The sequence below is a fragment of the Phodopus roborovskii genome, unplaced genomic scaffold (assembly GCF_943737965.1).
Source record: "Phodopus roborovskii unplaced genomic scaffold, PHOROB, whole genome shotgun sequence".
Taxonomy (NCBI): Eukaryota; Metazoa; Chordata; class Mammalia; order Rodentia; family Cricetidae; genus Phodopus; species Phodopus roborovskii.
In genome coordinates, this window is record NW_026126416.1 from 34,751,475 (window position 1) to 34,769,449 (window position 17,975).

The following is a 17,975-nucleotide window of genomic DNA, read 5'->3' on the forward strand; positions in this document are numbered from 1 at the left end:
TGTGGTCTTGTGACTGTTCCAACAAGTCTAGTACAGTGGACACGATACCATGTAGATTCTAAATAGGTCATAAAAGAGAATACAGCTTTTTGTCTTGTCCTCTTGCTATTACTTCTCTGGGAGGCTTCCTTGAAGAACAGAGTAGCCTTTGAGGAAGGAGAGCAGTCATGTGGAAAGGGGACAGTTGCAGCTGAGTTCTAAGTTGTGCCTGTATCTCCTGCCAGCTATGGAGGGCTTCCATATTCTATTCCAGATTCAGCTACTGAATGAGCTGCTGGCAAGATACATTGTATAAGCCACTGAATTTGTGAGTTTGTTGTGCAGTAACCAGAGTATAAATGATATATTTAAACAATGCCCAAGCTCCTATATCGCATATAAATTCCACCCATGACTCATTGTAGTCAGTGGGAAATTCGCCTAAGATGTAACTGTAAGGCCGATGTCATCATGTCCTTGGTTCAATATTTTCATAAGGCAAGCAAGCATTCCTCAAATGTGGAAATCAAGGTGACCTCCACTGATTTTTTTTTTTTTTTTTAAATTGTTAAAGGTCTCACGTATTTACTACATACCAAATTCCTGATCCTCCTGCCTCCACCCCCAAAGCTTTGGGGTTACAGGCATGCACTACCATCCCAACTCATCTCTCCATTTTTCTTCTCTCAATCCCTCTCTGGTTATCCTTCCTTTTTCCCCCACTTTTCATTCCTTTCCTTTACTCTTCTAGTTTGCCTCCTTATCTCAACTTCCCAATGCTCTGTCTTTGTTATCAGTCTGCGGGAAGCTGCCTCCAGCTCTTCATTGCTGGGTTCATTAGCAGCGCCCATTGTAGAGGTGAAGCCCAGTGAGAGTGCCTAGGAAACCATCCGTGGGCTCCTCTATTCCACCTTGCTTTCCCTTGACTGAGGGCCCAGGGGCTGGGCTCCACGCCCAGGTGGCAGTGGCAAGTGAGTAAGAGCCTGCCGACAGCGCCTCTGATGACGCCGGGGCAGCCACCACAGCAGTAAGCGCAGCGCAGCCGGGAACGCGTTCTACAGAAGCCAGACGCCGGGACTGCGCGCCTCCCACGCTCCCCGCGACGAAGTCACGCTCCACCCGGGCAAAATGGCGCCGTCCCTTTGGCAGCGTGAGGGGGCGGGTCGCGAGTCACGTGACCCCGGCCGCCCGCCGCGCGGCCCCGACCGCCCCAGGCACGCGCTCGCTGGGAAGTCCCGCAGCCGAGCGAGCGAGCGAGCGAGCGGCGCCACTGCCCCGCTAGCTAAGCTAGCGTCCTCGCCGGTCCCGGCTAGGTCACGACAACCTGTCCCAGCCACGAATCCACCTGGGGTTGTGAGGCCAAGGGTGGGGGCGGCGTGAGGAGGCAAAGGGGCTGCAGAGCTGGCTCCGGGGGGTCCAGGCAGCCTTGGGGAGGCAGGAGATCGCAGCCCCCTTACCCGGGCTGACCGTCCCGGAGTGCTGGCGCTCAGCCGAGTGTGCGGGGACGGGCTATGCATCCTCAGGGCCTCCTGCCCAAGCCTCGGCTGCCCACGGGGTCTAGCCGTCACCCTCCCAGCTCTGATCGCTAGGTTCGCACTGCTCTAGCCTCGAAGCCAGGAGCATTGGAATATAGCTTCAGCTAAGAGCTCCCTTCCCGAGAAGAGGGGACCAGGGCGTGCGTGGGTCCTCCGCAGCCACCGATGTCTCTGCAGGGTGGGCTTGGCCGCGGTGCCCCCCCACCCTCGGGAGGAGGGCCCAGCGATGCGCTGTGACCGTGCCGCCTCCATGTGGCTGCTGACGGGCCCAGGGGGGGAGCAGGCATGGGGCGCGGCCGCGCCTCCCTCCCACCCCTCCTCGCGGACTGCTGGCTAGGCAATGAGCAGACGTGAGGGGCCAGCCGCCCGTCCGGCTCCCGCGCGTCCGTCCCTGTGCACCGGGGCAGGAGCGGCTGTGCGCGGGGTTCCGAGAGCGGGCGGGTGAGCGCAAGCCCCCGGCTTCGCTATGGGGCACAACAGCAGCTGGGTGTCTCCGAACACCAGCCACCCGCGCAACACGTCGGGGGCCGAGGCTGGCGCCAACCGCAGCGCGCTCGGGGAGCTGAGCGAGGCGCAGCTGTACCGCCAGTTCACAACCACCGTGCAGGTCGTCATCTTCATCGGCTCGCTGCTCGGTAAGCCACCCCGCAGGGCCACCAGGCAGGCCGGTCTTGGCCGAGGACACAAGAGCCACCGTGGGTACGGGGTGCTTGGCCATGTGTGGGGAGTTGAAGGAGGTTAAAGAATGCCCCAGTGACTGCCTTGAAGTTAAGCGAGGGCGTTCGCCTCCAGCCCTAAGGCTGGAAGCAGAAGAGTTGGGACAGGGCTTCTCTTGGCTGGAGGATGGTACAGGATTCTGGCTGAAGACCTGTCCACGCAGCCCTTGCCCAACGAACGGGCTTTGCGCATCACCACTTACCTCCTGGTGTTCCCAGCATCGCTGCCTTTAGATCTTATTTACAAATAGGAGCAGAGATTCCGTGGGAATTTTTTGCTGATGAAGGAATGTTACTCTCTCAATGAAAGATGTGTTTTTGCGTTACCATCTGTTTCCTGTATATGATAATTACTTTTGAAAGAGCTCTATTTTTCGTGTCAGTTTTGGCTTGATTCTTAGGAACACCGACCGGGTAAAAGAGCGCGTGAAGTTAAACTGTATTGCCTTCAGATAATTTTACAATCTCCGAGTAAGACCGTATCCATTCTACTTCTCTACCTGTGTGTTAAGTGCATAACACAGACGGACAGACAGACAGACAGACAGACAGAAAGAAAGAAAGAAAGAAAGAAAGAAAAAAGAAGAAAGGAAATTTCAAATCCCACATAATAGATTTTCCCCCTTGACCAAAATGAGGTCCTTCTCCCATTACAGGGCAACGAATTGGTTTTCAAAGAGCTGGAGGACCCTAAGAAGGATGAAGGAATTGCTGTCAGTGTGAATTCTGTGTGCAATGGGTAGTAAAATGTGTGTGGGCTATCGTGAGGGTCACGATACTTTGACCACTCTTAAACGGCACTTGGGCTTTAGGGCTACCTTCTAAACAACGAATGGTATAATCAATACTGCTTTCCACTGAGGTTTGGCAAACATGTATAAATCAGCTGTTTTGGCATTATAAGAACATGAAAAGATTACAATTTATGTGTGGATATTGTGGAGAAGTCAAAGTTTCAAAGTCGGAACAGATTTCATTTCCTAGACACTGGGAATTTCCATGGAAACCAAGATATCTGAGATATTGAAAGACCATATTTGGAAATAAATTAATGTTTGGAATTTCCCTTCATACTTTCTCAAACTGTCATCATTCTAGTCTATTCTGTTGTAATAGTTACCATCCACTGTTTTTCATGAGTGCATTCTCAGGTGTAGACGTCTGTGTGACATGTAGATGTGCGTTTTCGAGAGGACTATTGAATACACAGTTAGAAAATAAAACCCTATGTTTCAAATATTTCCAAGATTCATTTAACAATCACTAAACATTTGCTATGCAAGGTATTGTGCAAATAGTCGAATTCCAATATTGCTTCACTTAAAACGTTAAAAGAAAGGCAGAAAAAAAATGACTGAATTTTTTCAAATATATTCCCCCTCCAATTATGCATAGGTATATATGAATAACTTTTCCTCGTGGCAACTTTGGTGTTGAAAGAAATATTGTTCATGGATTGAATCTAAAACGTTAAGTATTAATGGAGTAGAAGATAGTCTCTAAGAGACATATCAAATAGCGTGCATTTACATGTTATTTCTGCTATCTTTCTGTGGTTTTCTCATTTCTGTCTGTGCTTTGGATTCAGGAATTCCTAGGTAACCTGCTCTTATTTCAGTTCTTTCCCACATAGTACTTGTGAGTGACATGCCAGATTGCCTTCATGGATAGCTCTATAAAAGAGACTCATTTTCCAGGATCATTGGTTATGCCTGACTGGACCTACTGAGAATTCCGTTTGCTCTATTCTATTTTCAGAAAATACAAATATGGATAGCATTTCATGTTTCCTTGAAAACATAACTGAATCATTACATTGTCTTGTGAGCTAATTCCTTGTGAGTGCTCTTGGTTTATTGTTCTAGAAGGTTCTGAGCCATTCAAATATATCTCTTGTACATGCACATTTTCTTGGATGCAGATTTTCCTGAGAATGACAGACAGTTGATGCTTAACACTTAAAGCTATGTCCAGTTATGTGCAAGGCAAGTAAAGTTAGGAATATAGCTCCAAAGTCCACAAATAGAGTAAAGTCATAGGTGAGAAGTAGGAGGAAGGTGAGATCATGGGAGGGTGGAGTGTGTCTAAAAGGCTAACCATAACTTACTTACTGTACTTACTTCCCATCCCCAAACATAGGCAAATGAGTTGTTCTTTACTCTTTCTCTTTAAACAAACACAAACATTCTTTGTATATCCTCCAAATAGAATTCTCTTTCCTAGGCTTCCAGAGACCCAATAGTATGTGGGAATACTTTCCTTGCATTGCTATCTTGCAAAACCTTAAATACTTTTAGTGCTCTGTAACTAGAAAAATGTCCCAGCAACTTGGAATAATTATAACATTTCAGTAATAGGGAACATTATTTGCTATGCTGAAAATGACTCAAGAATTATATGTATTTGCTCAAATAATATGCCTTTTGGGCATCTGAGTAATGAGTCTTTCTCAGCCTTCATGATACAACATCTTGGGATAACTTCAGTTATATAGGTACCCTGGAAGAGAGTCAGATTAATTATGTCCTTTAATAGGTAGCTCACACCACTTCTAGAAGTCAACAATGGGAAATCAAAGACTCAAATATGTAATCACCCTTTCCAATAAGGCTGAATTCCAATGGGCATGGTTGCACACGCCTTTGATTCCAGCACTCAGGAGATGGAGCCAGGCAGATCTCTTAAGTTCGAGGCCAGCCTGGTCTACAGCAGGAGTTTCAGGGAAGACAAGACTACTCAGAGAAAACTTGCCTTGAAAACAAACAAACCAACCAACTAAAAACTAAGCTCTATAGGACTGGTTTTTGTTATTTCCAATCTCCTTGGATTCACAATGAAAATACCTGCAGAGTTACATTTCTCTTTGTTGCTTTGGCTTAGAAAGGTCAGTAGCTATGCCGGACTATTACCACTAAGCTACTCCTGTACAGATCCCTTGTCATCATCTGCGCCTGTTATCCTTGGAGGCATGGAAGACATTTTTATAAACAAACTGCCCATTAAAGAAAGTCACCAATGTGAACAACAGCCAGCATGTAAGTATTCTACACTGAAATTTAGCTTAAGGTGTTTTAAAGTACAGAAACCAGTGTTTCTCCCTCTTGCCAAACCAGTGCATTTATATGGTTCTTGTTTTTTTTTTTTTTTTTTTTTTTTTTTTTTTTTAAGTGGCCTCCGTTTTCAACTGTTATGGACTGAATGTCGCTGGATACTCACAGCTGCCTGCATTTATATGTTGCAGATCTAACCCCTGTGTGATAGTCTTTAGGAAGTGGACCTTTTGGGGGAAGTTTAGATGAGGTCAGACTTAGTGCCAAAGAGCTTATGGACTCTGTTTCTCCATCTTGTGAAGATGTAGCAGGAAGGCAGTTGTCAGAAAGAAGCCCTTCCTGTAACGAGTATGTTTTTTCCTGACGCCAGCCGCCTCCCCAGTAAGAGAAGGCCATGTGAAAATACATAGATCAACAGAAATGGGTTAATAATTAAGGCAGAGCTAGCCAATAAGAAACAAGTAACCGGGCCAACAGCATTGTATCAAATACAGAGTCTCTGTGTATTATTTGGGGCTGGCGCGGCGGCGGGACAAGACTCGGCGGCAGCAGGCAGAAAAACCATACTCGTTACACCTTCCCCAGAACCTGTCCACACTGTCATCTGATCTGGGACTTTTCTAGCTTCCAGAACCATAGAAATAAATGTTGTTCAAGCCACCCAGTATATGTTTCTTTTTTTTTTTTTTTTGTTTGTTTGTTTTGAGACAGGGTTTCTCTATGTAGCTCTGGCTGTCCTGGAACTCACTATGTAGATCAGCCTGCCTGGAACCTGGAGATCCTCCTTCTGCTCTGCCTTCCAAGTGCTGGGATTAAATGTGCACACTACTGTGCCCAGGTGTTTGTTTGATAGCAGCATGTGCAGGCTGCTATTCTTACAGTGATGGATAATGAACCACTGTGAAATTGATGACCATCAAGTAAAGGTTCTCTACCACCCTTGGTCTTATTCTTCAAAACAGGGTCTCTCACTGAACCTGCAGTGAGGCTGTCGGCCAGGAAGCCCCAGCTATCTTCCTGTCACTGCCACCACATCACTAGGACTATACCTGTGTGCTGGGATTTGAACTCAGGTCATCATGCTTGCAGAGTAAATACTTGTACCCACTGAGCCATCTCTATAGCCTAGAGTATTCATTTTAAAGGAAAGGCTGAGAGAAGGCAGATGCTGCTCAGTTAGGCAGAGTGCTTACCAGCATGTAAAAGGCATGATTTGAAGCAGAGGGGATGGGGTGAGGGGAGGGAGGGACTGGGCTTGTTGAATCTGTTTATCAGATAGATGAAATATATAAACACCATTTGCCTCATGCTTATTTTTCATAGTCTTCCAGCAAAATTACATGGCACAACAATGTTCATAAGAGACATATATTTGTGCCTTTGATACTAGCTATGTAATTTTTACAGTTTGCTAGCTAACTGTTGACAGGTAATACGTTACGCTAGCTTGTGCTCATAATTCATAATTATACAGAATAATTTTTAGTTAGCCATAATTATAGACATTAGTAATATAATACCAGCTACCTTACATTTATATGCTGTTTCTGTTTTGGCATGTCTAGAGACCTGGACAGATGACATTAAAAGAAACAAGGTATCATAGTCAGGTGTGGTGTTGCACACCTGTAATTCCAGCATTTGGGAGGTAGAAGCAGGAAGATCAGGAGTTCAAGGCCAGCCTTAGTTACATAGTGAATTCAAGGCCCAACTGAGCTACACAAGATCCTGTCTCAAAACACACACACACACACACACACACACACACACACACACACACACACACACACACAGAGAGAGAGAGAGAGAGAGAGAGAGAGAGAGAGAGAGAGAGAGAGAGAGAGAGAATAAGGTATATCCAAGCTGCCCTATAGAGTCATGATATGGCAGGGTCAATGGTTAGCCTGTGTAGATAAACCCACTATCCTGACTCCCATTGCCCCATCTTTGATTTTCATAGGCTAGATTATACCCTGCCCATTCTCCCTCCATTCCTATGTTTGCATAGTGCATGTGTATATACAAGTGTGTGTGTCTGTGAAGGCCAGAAGACAACCTTGGGGGTCACCTCCTTTTGAGACAGGATCTCTCACTAGCCTCTAGCTCACTAATTGGGCTGTATTGACTGGCCCTCGATCTCCTTGTCTCTGCATCATGAGCTTTGGGGTTACAAGAATCCACCACCATGCCTACCGAGTTTTGTTTTTGTTTGTTTGTTTGTTTTTAATTCTGAGAATTGAACTCTAGTCCTTGTGTTTGGAATCATTTTGCAGACAGATATCCCCGCCCAGTCCTCATTTTTTTTTCTTTCTTTAATTTTGTAGCGTTAGAATACCAGACAGTGATCAGTTGGTTCTTTTGTAGCATGTCAGACAGATATTGACCTGAACTCCATTTGAATGAAATGCTGTAACCTCTCACTACTCTGTTCTTGGCTTACTTATGTACAATATATCTTTCCATTTTCCAGTTCTTGGGAACTCAACTTTCTATTGAAAACCATAAAAAATCCAGATAAAATTTGTATGCTACATATTACAACTGGGTGGTTTTAGTATATTCACAGAGTTGAAGAATCATCATAATTATTTAATTAGGCAACATTTTTAACATTCCACAAAGAAAACATATGCCCACTAACAATCCAGTTTGCTTCAATACCCTGAGTTGTAAGTAGCCACCAATCTATTTATGTCTCTGTGAATTGTTTGTTGTAGACATTTCATGTATTTGAAATCAAATGTGTTACCTTCTAGGATAACTGGCTTTTTTCATTTATAATATTTTATTGTATATTTAGGTCCCATTCATATTGTAGTATCAGAACTTCATTACTATTATTTATTCAACTCTTGTGATGCTGGGAATTGAACCTAGGGCCTCCTGAATGCTAGGCAAGCATTCTACCACTTAGTTGTATTCCTTCTCAGCTCTCACTCTGTATAAAAAGTTGTTGAATTGGGTTCAACAAGATAGCTCAGCAGGACACTTGCCACCAAGCCCCATGACCTGAGCCACAGAAGGAGAGAACATGCTCTTGCAAGTTGTCCTCTAACTTCTACACATGTGCTGTGGCATGTTTGTGCCTGAATGCACAGATGCATACTCATGGAATAAAAAAGTCAGTGTAAGAATTGCTAAATAATACCTCATCATATGGACTCAGTACATTTTGTATATCCTTTCATCATTTATTAGACATTTGAGTTAGTCACCTTTTGACTACTATGAATAATGCTGCTTGCTATAGATATTCATGTGTGAATTTTTGTGTGGGCATATTCTCAGTTCTTTGGACACATATCTTAGAAATGGGATAAATGGGTCATAGGAGAACTCAGTGCTTATCCTTTTAGGAATTATCAAATTGTTTCCCTAAGTGTCTGCATAATTTTTCATTCTCACTGGATTTGTATTTGAGGGTCGTATTTTCTTTACATTCTTGTCAATATGTGTTATTATTTGTCATTTTTTGGCATACCCCCATTTTAGTAAGTAGGAAGTGGTAACTCATTGTTACTCCAATGTACATTTCTTTCATGACATGATATTAAACATTTTTTCATGTACTCATTAACCACTTGGATATCTTCTTTTTAATAACATCTATTCATGTATTTTTTGTTGTTGTTGAATTGTGAGTTTTGTAAATACTCAGGACACTAAACTTTTATATAATTCGCAGATATTTATCCTACTTTGTGTGTTGTTTGTGCTTCATTTTCTTGTTGCCAGAGTCAGAAGTTGAAGAATAAGTAAAGCACATTAAAAGCAAAAAGTGGGAATGATTGTTGTGCTCAATGCCTAATACCTTTAACCAAATTTAAGATGTTGTAAAGTGTCATGGTGGCATTTGATTAGACTAAAAATGCTTTGTGAGATTATGGAAAATTGGCAATGGAATGGGAATTAAAAAAGCACAATAGTGGGAGATCTAGCCTGGAAAAATTAAATTAAATTTTAATGATATGTATATATTTTTTTTATTTTGTTTATATATGCATTTGCCTGCATGTATGTAGGTGCAATATATGTGTGCCTGTGCCTGTGGAGGCCAGAAGAGGGTATAAGCTCCCCAGAACAGGAGTTACAGACAGTTGTGAGTTGTCAAGTGGGAATTGAACCTTGGCCTTGCTAGAGCAACGAGTACTCTTAACTGCTGAGCTATCTCTCCATCCCTTTATATTTCCAACATTTGATCATATTTGACATTTAAACACTGTAATTTTACATGTGTATTAATTACTTTTGTGTCTCTGTGACCATAAGCCATGACAGAAACTAGTCAAGGTGGGTGTGGGAGGAGAAGATTTAATATGGCTCATGGTTTTAGGTGGTTCCAGTCCATTACATCAGGGAAAACACAGTGCAGGAGTGAGCAGTGCAGATTATGAAAAGAACGTGACAGTACCCAGAGGTTGGGTATAACCTCAAAACTCTACCCCTTTCTGCCAGCTAGACTTTGCCTCCCAAAGTTTAAAAAACCTCCTAGAAGAGCTCCAGCAGCTGGGAAACAATTGTTGCAAAGACAAGTCTATGTGTGACATTTCAGATTTAAATAGGGGACATTCCGTGCCTCACTTCTAAAGGTTCATGGTCATCTCACAATGAGAAATGCATCTGGTCTAATTTCCAAAGTCACTAAGGTCTTAATAGTTCCAGTACTGCTAAGACATACAAGCCCAAAATCTCTACTGAAATTCAAGACAGTCTCTTTGCTGTGAGTCCCTATAACATTAAAAAGAGATCCATACACTTCCAACATACAGTGACACAGAATAGGAGTTACTATTCCAAAAGGGAGGAATGAGGCATAGATGAGACCAAAGGAAGACAAAACCATCAGCTCAGAAGTCAATCCCTCTGCTCTACGTCTGACATTGAGAGCACGTGGTGTCAGGCTTGGGTAGCATCTCCTCTATAGTCATGTCACTTGCAGCCCACATGGCTTCTTGAGTTGCCTCCACTCAGTGTATGCAATCTGCCATGGCAAATGCCCTGTGCTCTTGGCATCTGCAATATCCTGAAGTCTCCAGTCTGACTTCAGCTTTGCCTTCACAGCCTCCTGGATCGCCCTCTTAGGAGTTCCTGCAGAGAATCTGATCTTGTTACTGCCTGACCTCACTGACTTTTCTCTGGATAATGTAGATAGAAGCCTGCCTGACGCTGTAAATCCTGAATTATGCATGCTTGCATCACACATGAAATGTCAACTTCTGTTGCCAGTTCTAGCTGTAGCCTGGTCCCCTTGGACCATGGCTGCAGTATCCTTTGAGTGTCCGAGTGGCTGGACCATGGAAAACACTTCTGGCAAGTTTTGTGTCAATCTGACACAAAGGCTATGGTGATCTGAGAGGAAGGAATCTCGATTGAGAAAATGTCTCCATGAGATCTTGCTGTAGCCAAGCTTGTAGAACACTTTCTGAATTAGTGATTTATGAGGGCAGGGCCCAGCACACTGGGTGATGCCTTAACTGGGATAGTGGTTCTGGGTTCTGTAGGAAAGCAGGCTGAGCAAACCATAAGGAGTAAGCCACTAAGCAGCACTCCTCCATGGCCTCTGCATCAGTTCCTGCCTCTAGCTTCCTGCCTGTATGAGTTCCTGCTCTGACTTCCTTCATGGTTAACAATGATGAAGAAGTATAAGCTGAATAAACCCTTTTTGCTCCAAGTTGGTTTTAGTCATGGTGTTTCATCACAGCAATAGTAACCCTGACTAGGACACCTAGTGAGCTTGTTGTAACAGTACATCCCCTTTGATAGCACTGTCTTTTTATTGTGTTATTTTAAAGCATTTATTTATGTGGTATATGTGAGTCCCTGATTGTCTGTATGCACACCACATGTGTGCAGGTACCTGTGAAGACCAGATGTGGGTATTGGAGCCCTGAGAACTGGAGTTAACAGGCTGTTGTGAGCCATTCCAATGGGTCCTGGGAACTGGCTGAGACCCATGTCCTTTGCAAGATCAGCAGGTACTTTTAAATGCTGAACCATCTCTTCAGGCCCACCACTTTCCTTGAGAAAAAAACTCGTGGGCTGAAGAGATGGCTTAGCAGTTAAAGGCTAGGCTCACAACCAAAAATAGAAGAGAAAGAAACTCTTTCAAATGAGTGCAGTTTTACACCCTGGAACATCTGACAGATGGGGCTGGCCCATTCTTGAAATGCCCACTGATGTCTTTCCTATGGTTATAGTGTCTTTCCTATTGTTATAGTGTAACACTTTTGGCTCCTTGTAGCTCTTGGGTTAGATGGAGAGCCCACAATTTGAATGAGGCAAACTTAACTTCTCAAGGGAGGAAAGTAGCAAGCCTGAGATCCTGGTGGGAGATCAGTTTTAACCTGTGCACTTGGACTAGGAACAGTTATGTCTTAACTTTCCAGGACTCATTCCCGTTTGAGCCTCGATCCATCAGTAATTGTTGGACTTAACTGTACAATCATGATTTGTGTAAGTTTGGTTCTCTTAAAATTCCACTATAAGGTTAGAGTATTACTAAGGAGTAAAAGGAAAACAATTATGAATAAAACTTTTTCAACACACTCTAAGGTGTGGGCAAGTCAGGAAGCCAAGACAGAGTCTAGAGCCCTCCCCCTTATTACTGTGTCAGTTAAAAAATACAAAACAGAACCCCTTCCTCAACACACACAGACTTTTCTTATTAACCTATAAACTTATTAGAGTTATTTTACTTAGGAAATTTGTTCTCTCTCTCTGATAGTTTAGGCCAGCAGTTCTCAGCTTGGGGGTTTCGACCCTTTGAGGACCGAATGACCCTTTTATAGGGGTCACATATCAGGTATCCTGCATTTCATATATTTACATTACAATTCATAACAGTAACAAAATTATAGCTATGAAGTATCAACAAAAATAATAATTGTGTTAAAGGGCTACAGCATTGGGAAGGTTGAGAACCACTGGTTTAGGCACTGGTTTATCTGCCCAAATGGTAACTACCAAGCAAGAAAACTACAGTAGTCTCACTTTCCCCAGGGCTTTTTTGTTTATAACACAAACCATGTTATTTCATTCTGTCATCATAGTAACTGTGTGAAACTATGGGAGAGTTTTTCTTTTAATTTTCTAACTAAATCTTTTCTCATAGTTCAAACCCAAACGTTTCAGAGACAAGCAGCTGGAGCATGGCTGCTGGAGACAGCAGAGCTGGGCTAGCTTTCTGTCACTGTCACAGAATTCCTGAGGTCATCAGTCTTATATGGAGGAAAGGTTTGTTTTGGTTCTTGGTTTCAGTGCATAGCTTTTGGCTCCATGGTTTTGGGCCTGTAGTAAGGTTGACCAGCATGGCAGAGTATGCAATGAAGCAAAACTGCTCAACTCACAGCATCCAGGAAGTGAAAGAGAAGAGAGAGGTCCCAGTATTTCCTTCTAGGCTATTCCCCAAGGAGCTAACTTAATTTCTCTAGGTTCTGCTCTCTCCTGATTGTACTGCAAGATGGGTACCAAATCTTCCATTCATGGGTGTTCAGGAGACATTCTAGATCCAAATAACATCAAGATCCCGAGGTCCATAGAAGAGTCATATAGTATAGACAAATGCTTGCTTGAGAAGGTGAATTACAAGAACACTCAGGTTTTACAGTAGGGAGCTCATTCTTGGGAAATAAGTCCTGCCATGGGCATTAGGCAGAAAACAAACTCAGGATTGTAGTTTTCTATTTCAGTCTTCTGTGATAGCCCCTCAGTTAGTGTTCTTATGTAACCCTACTCTTACCTGTGAGAGCCTTCCTGATCTTAGGTCCTGTTTACCTACCCACGTGGGATATATGATTTATCTGTCAAGTTAAGCAAGATGCTTAATGTGGAGTCTGGTAGAGATGTCCTCTTTCCCGGAAAGTTTGCTGAGTAGTTCAATGGGAGCTGGAAGCTGCCTACTTAGGTATGAGGCTAGAGGAGAAACAGATGTAGGGATTAGAAGGGAAGAGAGAAAGGCATCTGTGTGAAAAGCAGCAAGGGAAAGAAATGGAATGAATGAGTTCTCATACTATTTGATTCCCTAGAGCACTGGAGCCTAATTCTATCTCTATATTTTCCAGTAACACAAACCCCCAAACTTCAAATATCCTTTTAAAAAAAGCAACTTGAGTTGAGTCACAATAAAAACATTATTATTCATATCATTATTCATTTTTCATATCTCACATTTGGGTAAAAATAAAAATAAAAATCCAGAGGGTTTAGTGGCTTGTTTAATAGCACATTCTAACAGCCAGGAAGACCCAACGCAGTGGACACTGGATGGCTTGCAAGAACAGTGTCTGAAACCCAGAGCCGTGAGAACCTAGCAAGAGCCAGAGAGGCCCTGCTAGAGATGTGCTCACAGGCTCTGAGCATTGTAAGGTCCAGTGGAGCATGAGGTCAGGAGAGGAAGGTCATGTTCAGGCTTTGAGGGTCATGAATGCAGGAATGTGATGATGCTGGAAGCTCTGGGGTTGGCAAGAAGTTTGTGGCTGGGTAGAAGCAGAAGCCCTGAAGTGATTCATTGGATCAGGAAATGTTTTAGCTCCTGCCTGGAATCAGCACACAACCTCTGATGTATTTAAACACCTACTTTTACTCAGCAGCTTCTTACACATAAATTACATTGATAGTCAATATAAAAACCCCAAGATGAGGAAAGGAAGCCTAGTTGTGTTAGAGAAGAGAAATTGGCATCTTTAGATGCAGCTCCCCAGAAGGCTCAAATGCCTCTGGGTTGGATGGAAGCTGACTTATGCTGTCCTTACTGTTTCCAGGCTCTGGTTGGGGGGCAAAGCTGAAGGTGAGGTCTGAGAATCGCAACTCTCACTGTAGTCATTCTGGGGCATCTGCAGGAAGTCCTGACATCTGGCAGGTGTGTGGTTGGGGAACACACTGCCCTGTGTCCAGCAGATCACTTCTGTGAGGCTGAAATGAGTATTGTCAACTGATCAGCCCTGGCCTTGGCAGACTGAGCGAGAGCTTTGCAAGCAGGAGATGGAAGCGTAGAAACATGGAGAGGGATTGGGTCACATTCTCCACTGCATTGTCAGGTTCAGCAGGCAGCACAAAGGCAGCAGGCACTGAGCAAGAGCAGGAGAGGGCCAAAGCAGAGGGAGCAGGAGAGGGCCAAAGCAGAGGCGCCACACGCAGCCTGTGTCAGCCTTTGGCTTCTCTGACACATCAGTCCTATGGAAGGCTATTCACCTTTCCTGGCTGTTCTCTCTGCCATGGAATATTCTTCTCTTGTTTTTGCAAAGCTTGCCTTTCCGTCTCCCTCTCTCCCTTCCTCCCTTCTCTCAATACATAGCACAGGCTGGACTTGAGTTCCCCATCTTCCTGTTTGCCTCACCTACCTTCATGACCATGTGTCATCTTTTAAATTCAACTCAGATGTCAAGGGGCTTTTTCTGTGCACTTATCTAAAGAACTCCCCACCCACTTCTATCCTATCACCCGGTTTGCAGAAGTTGGCACCCCAGAACTGATTGTGCCGGTATAATGTTTTATTGCCTTCTATGTGAGGATAGCAACCTTGTTACAAGCTGTGTCTCTAATGTCTAGGATTGTGTCTAGCACATAGTTGGTATTCAGTAGTGAGGGCTTTGAAATGTTTGAGGACAAGCTGTTAATTAACTGCTTTCCTGGTCTGCATGAGACCTAGGAACCTGTGGGAATGATAATGACGTTTGCACAGCCAAGATCTAGACACATGTAGCCATGGCCAGTGGCCTGGAACAATGCCTTCTAAGGTTGGGTATGAGAAAGGATGGCAGCTCTCTTGATAGGAAGCCATAAGAAAAGAATGTATGGCTTTATTTAGTTAGAGTGACCCTATGGAATGCCATAGTGTGAAACAGGCAGAGTAACGTATGTGGGGACATCACTACAGATTCTGAAGCTGCTAGGATCTTTGTCTGCAAGTATTGCTAGAAGTAGTCTATGGTCATGACTTTTCCTATGGGAGAGTTGCTGAGAGGCAGGTGTTGTCACCAGGAACCAGCTGACATTTGGCTGCCTCTGTTGGCACACTTGGCTCCTGGATATGTACGATCAGAATGGACTCATTGTGTTTTCTAGCAAGCATTAGGAAACACTCTCTGTTTACCAAGGACACTTAGTAGTGGGAAAGGGAGTCAATCAAATAAAGGATTGAAATACTAGAACATCATGATCCTAGTCAAGGTAGCCAGCAAATGTTAGGGCAAGAGCCCGAGTTTTACACATCACACGGGATTTTAAAATGGGATGGATGAAATATCACCCATGGTGGGGTGTGTGTCTGATGAAGACTATTTGTCACTGTTACATCCACTTGCTCATACACAGTGCTCAGCCTGTTTTAGAAACTAAATTTTCTTTTACTTGGATATAATTATAGAGTCATATGCAGCTGTAAGAAATAATGTAGACGGCTGTTGTGTGGACATGGTGGTGCATACTTGTGACCCCGAAGTGTTGTGATTTGCGTCCAGCTTGGGCTACATAGCAAGACCTTGTCTCCCCAAAAATCTCAAACCAAACCAAACTAAAACCCCACAAATAACAATAATAAAGTAATGTGTGTGTGTGTGCAATATGTCCATTACCTAATTTCCTAACAATAGCATCTTTCAGTACACAATACATGTATGTAGGGGTTTGTGTGTCAGGATTTGACTGCTATTTCTGTCACTGCAAGGGTCCCTCTTGTTATACTATTATAGCCACATCCACTTCTGTCCTGGTCCCCCACCGTCCTTGTTATTGGCCACCAGTTTGTCCTCTATTTAGGTAATTTTGCCATTTCAATAGCATTATATAAATGAATGATACCTTATGTAACTTTTTGAAATTGGTTTTTTTTTTTTTTTAAACTCAGCCTCATTTTGGAAAGTTATCCAAATTAGTGCATGTATCTATAAGTTATTCCCCTTCTTTTGACTCCATGTATATGACCTTTTTGGATGAAAGTTTGGCCAATCCTCCATACTTTCTGGTCGTACATAGCACACACACTGTCTTTATTACAAACTCTGTGGGGTCAGATGAAAGAGTCAAAGCTCCAGACACTGTTGACAATGAAAAGATTTCCCCGTTGAAAGTGAAAGACTGCTTTTGTGAAATCCCTGGTTCAGGCCTGTTGCCCGGGAGGGAGCTGAGGTTGGACAGCAAAGTTTCCTTTGCTTCCTTCCTCACCTCACGCCTGTGGCTAGGTTTTTATGGGTTTCTAGTCTGGATGGACTGGGGTTTGTGGCAAAGGAGTGAATAATGGAGGGAGATGCAGGATGGCAGAGAAACGTTTAGCACTGGTGGTTTTCTACATGGTTCCATAGCCTTCAGTTGTCACCTTTCTCCTTGATGGTCATGATGCCACCAGCTTCACACGGCGGGGGAGGGGGGGACACAAGGCCTCTTTGCCCTTCATGAATTCTGGGGTTGTAGGCTGCACCACCATCTTCTTTGCCAGCCTATCTCTTGCCCTTTATGCTTTGCAGAACACTATGAATCCCAACCCCAACTGCAGGGGACACAAATCGAGCTGTCAGGATGGCCTTGTTGAATGTTCCTTACTAGGGCAGAAGTGAGATTGGTACCTCCCACTTCCTGCCTGGAAAGGACTCACAGTATACCCTCAGCTCTCTAGGTTAAGGAAGGTTCCAGTCTCATTTACCGTAATTTAGAGAAAGCTGTGTTGTGGTGTGTGTGTGTGTGTATGTTTGTGTGTGTATGTGTGTGTTATGTGTGTGCATGTAGAGGTCAGAGGATGACTTCTTTTCCAATCTTATTCTCTTGAGCCAGGGTCTCATTAAACCCAGAGCTCATTATTTTTTGGCTAGACTGGCTGGCCAGCTAGTGTCAGTAATCCTCCTAACTTCAGAAATCTTCCCATCACTACTGGGGTTATAGATGTGCATGGTGTTTTACTTGGGTCTGGGAATTTGAATGCAGGTCTTCATGTATGTGCAGAAAGTGCTCTTAACTAGTGCTCTTAATCACAGAGTCATCTCTCCAGCCCTGAAATCTGTATCCCCCTCCACCAAGATTTATTTTTAATTAAGTGGATGGATGCCTCTGTATATGTACGGGTGCCTGAGGAAGTCAGAAAAGGGTATCAGATCTGGAGCTGGAGTTATAGCTGGTTGTGAGCCACCTAACATGGGTTCTGGGTACGGAACACTGGCCCTCTGTAAGAGTAGCCCTATTAAGCAGTAAGCCACCTCTCCAGCACAAGCTCTAACACCTTACTTTATACTCTATGGCATCTGATGCCTCAGCCAAACTTTCTCTTTCTAGTCACAAAGCACTATGTCAATTTAGAAAAAAGAGGCCATAGGAACCCACAGAAAGCTCATGAACCCCAAACTTATAGCTGGGAAACCAGTATAGGACCAACCTAGAGCCCCTAAATGTGGGTCTCAGTTAGAAGACCTGGGCAGTCTATAGGACCTCTGACAGTGGAACTAGGATGTTTCTGTGGTGTACGAGAGGACTTTGGGAGCCCATTCCCCATGGAGGGATACTCTCTTAGCCTAGAGACACGAGGGAGGGCCTAGGCCCCACCCCAAATGACTTGACAGATTTTGATGATCCCTCCTGGAAGGGCTCACCCTTCCTGGGGAGTGGATGGGGAATGAGTGGATGGGGGGGGGTGTTCTGGAGGGAATGAGAGGATGGGAGGGAGAGGGAACTGGTATTGATATGTAAAATAAGAAAAAATATAAAAAAATTTT

The 17,975-nt window shown here is 43.9% G+C and overlaps 1 protein-coding gene across 1 annotated transcript in view; it reads left to right on the top strand.

Annotated features, from left to right (window-relative positions):
* Positions 1-1,892: 1,892 nt before the first annotated feature.
* Positions 1,893-17,975, top strand: part of Gpr176 (G protein-coupled receptor 176) — a 96,453-nt gene continuing 80,370 nt past the window's right edge. The window contains exon 1 of the mRNA XM_051183710.1: positions 1,893-2,149. Coding sequence (XP_051039667.1) covers positions 1,981-2,149 — 169 coding nt within the window. The 5' untranslated portion in view covers positions 1,893-1,980. The remainder of the gene's footprint in view (positions 2,150-17,975) is intronic.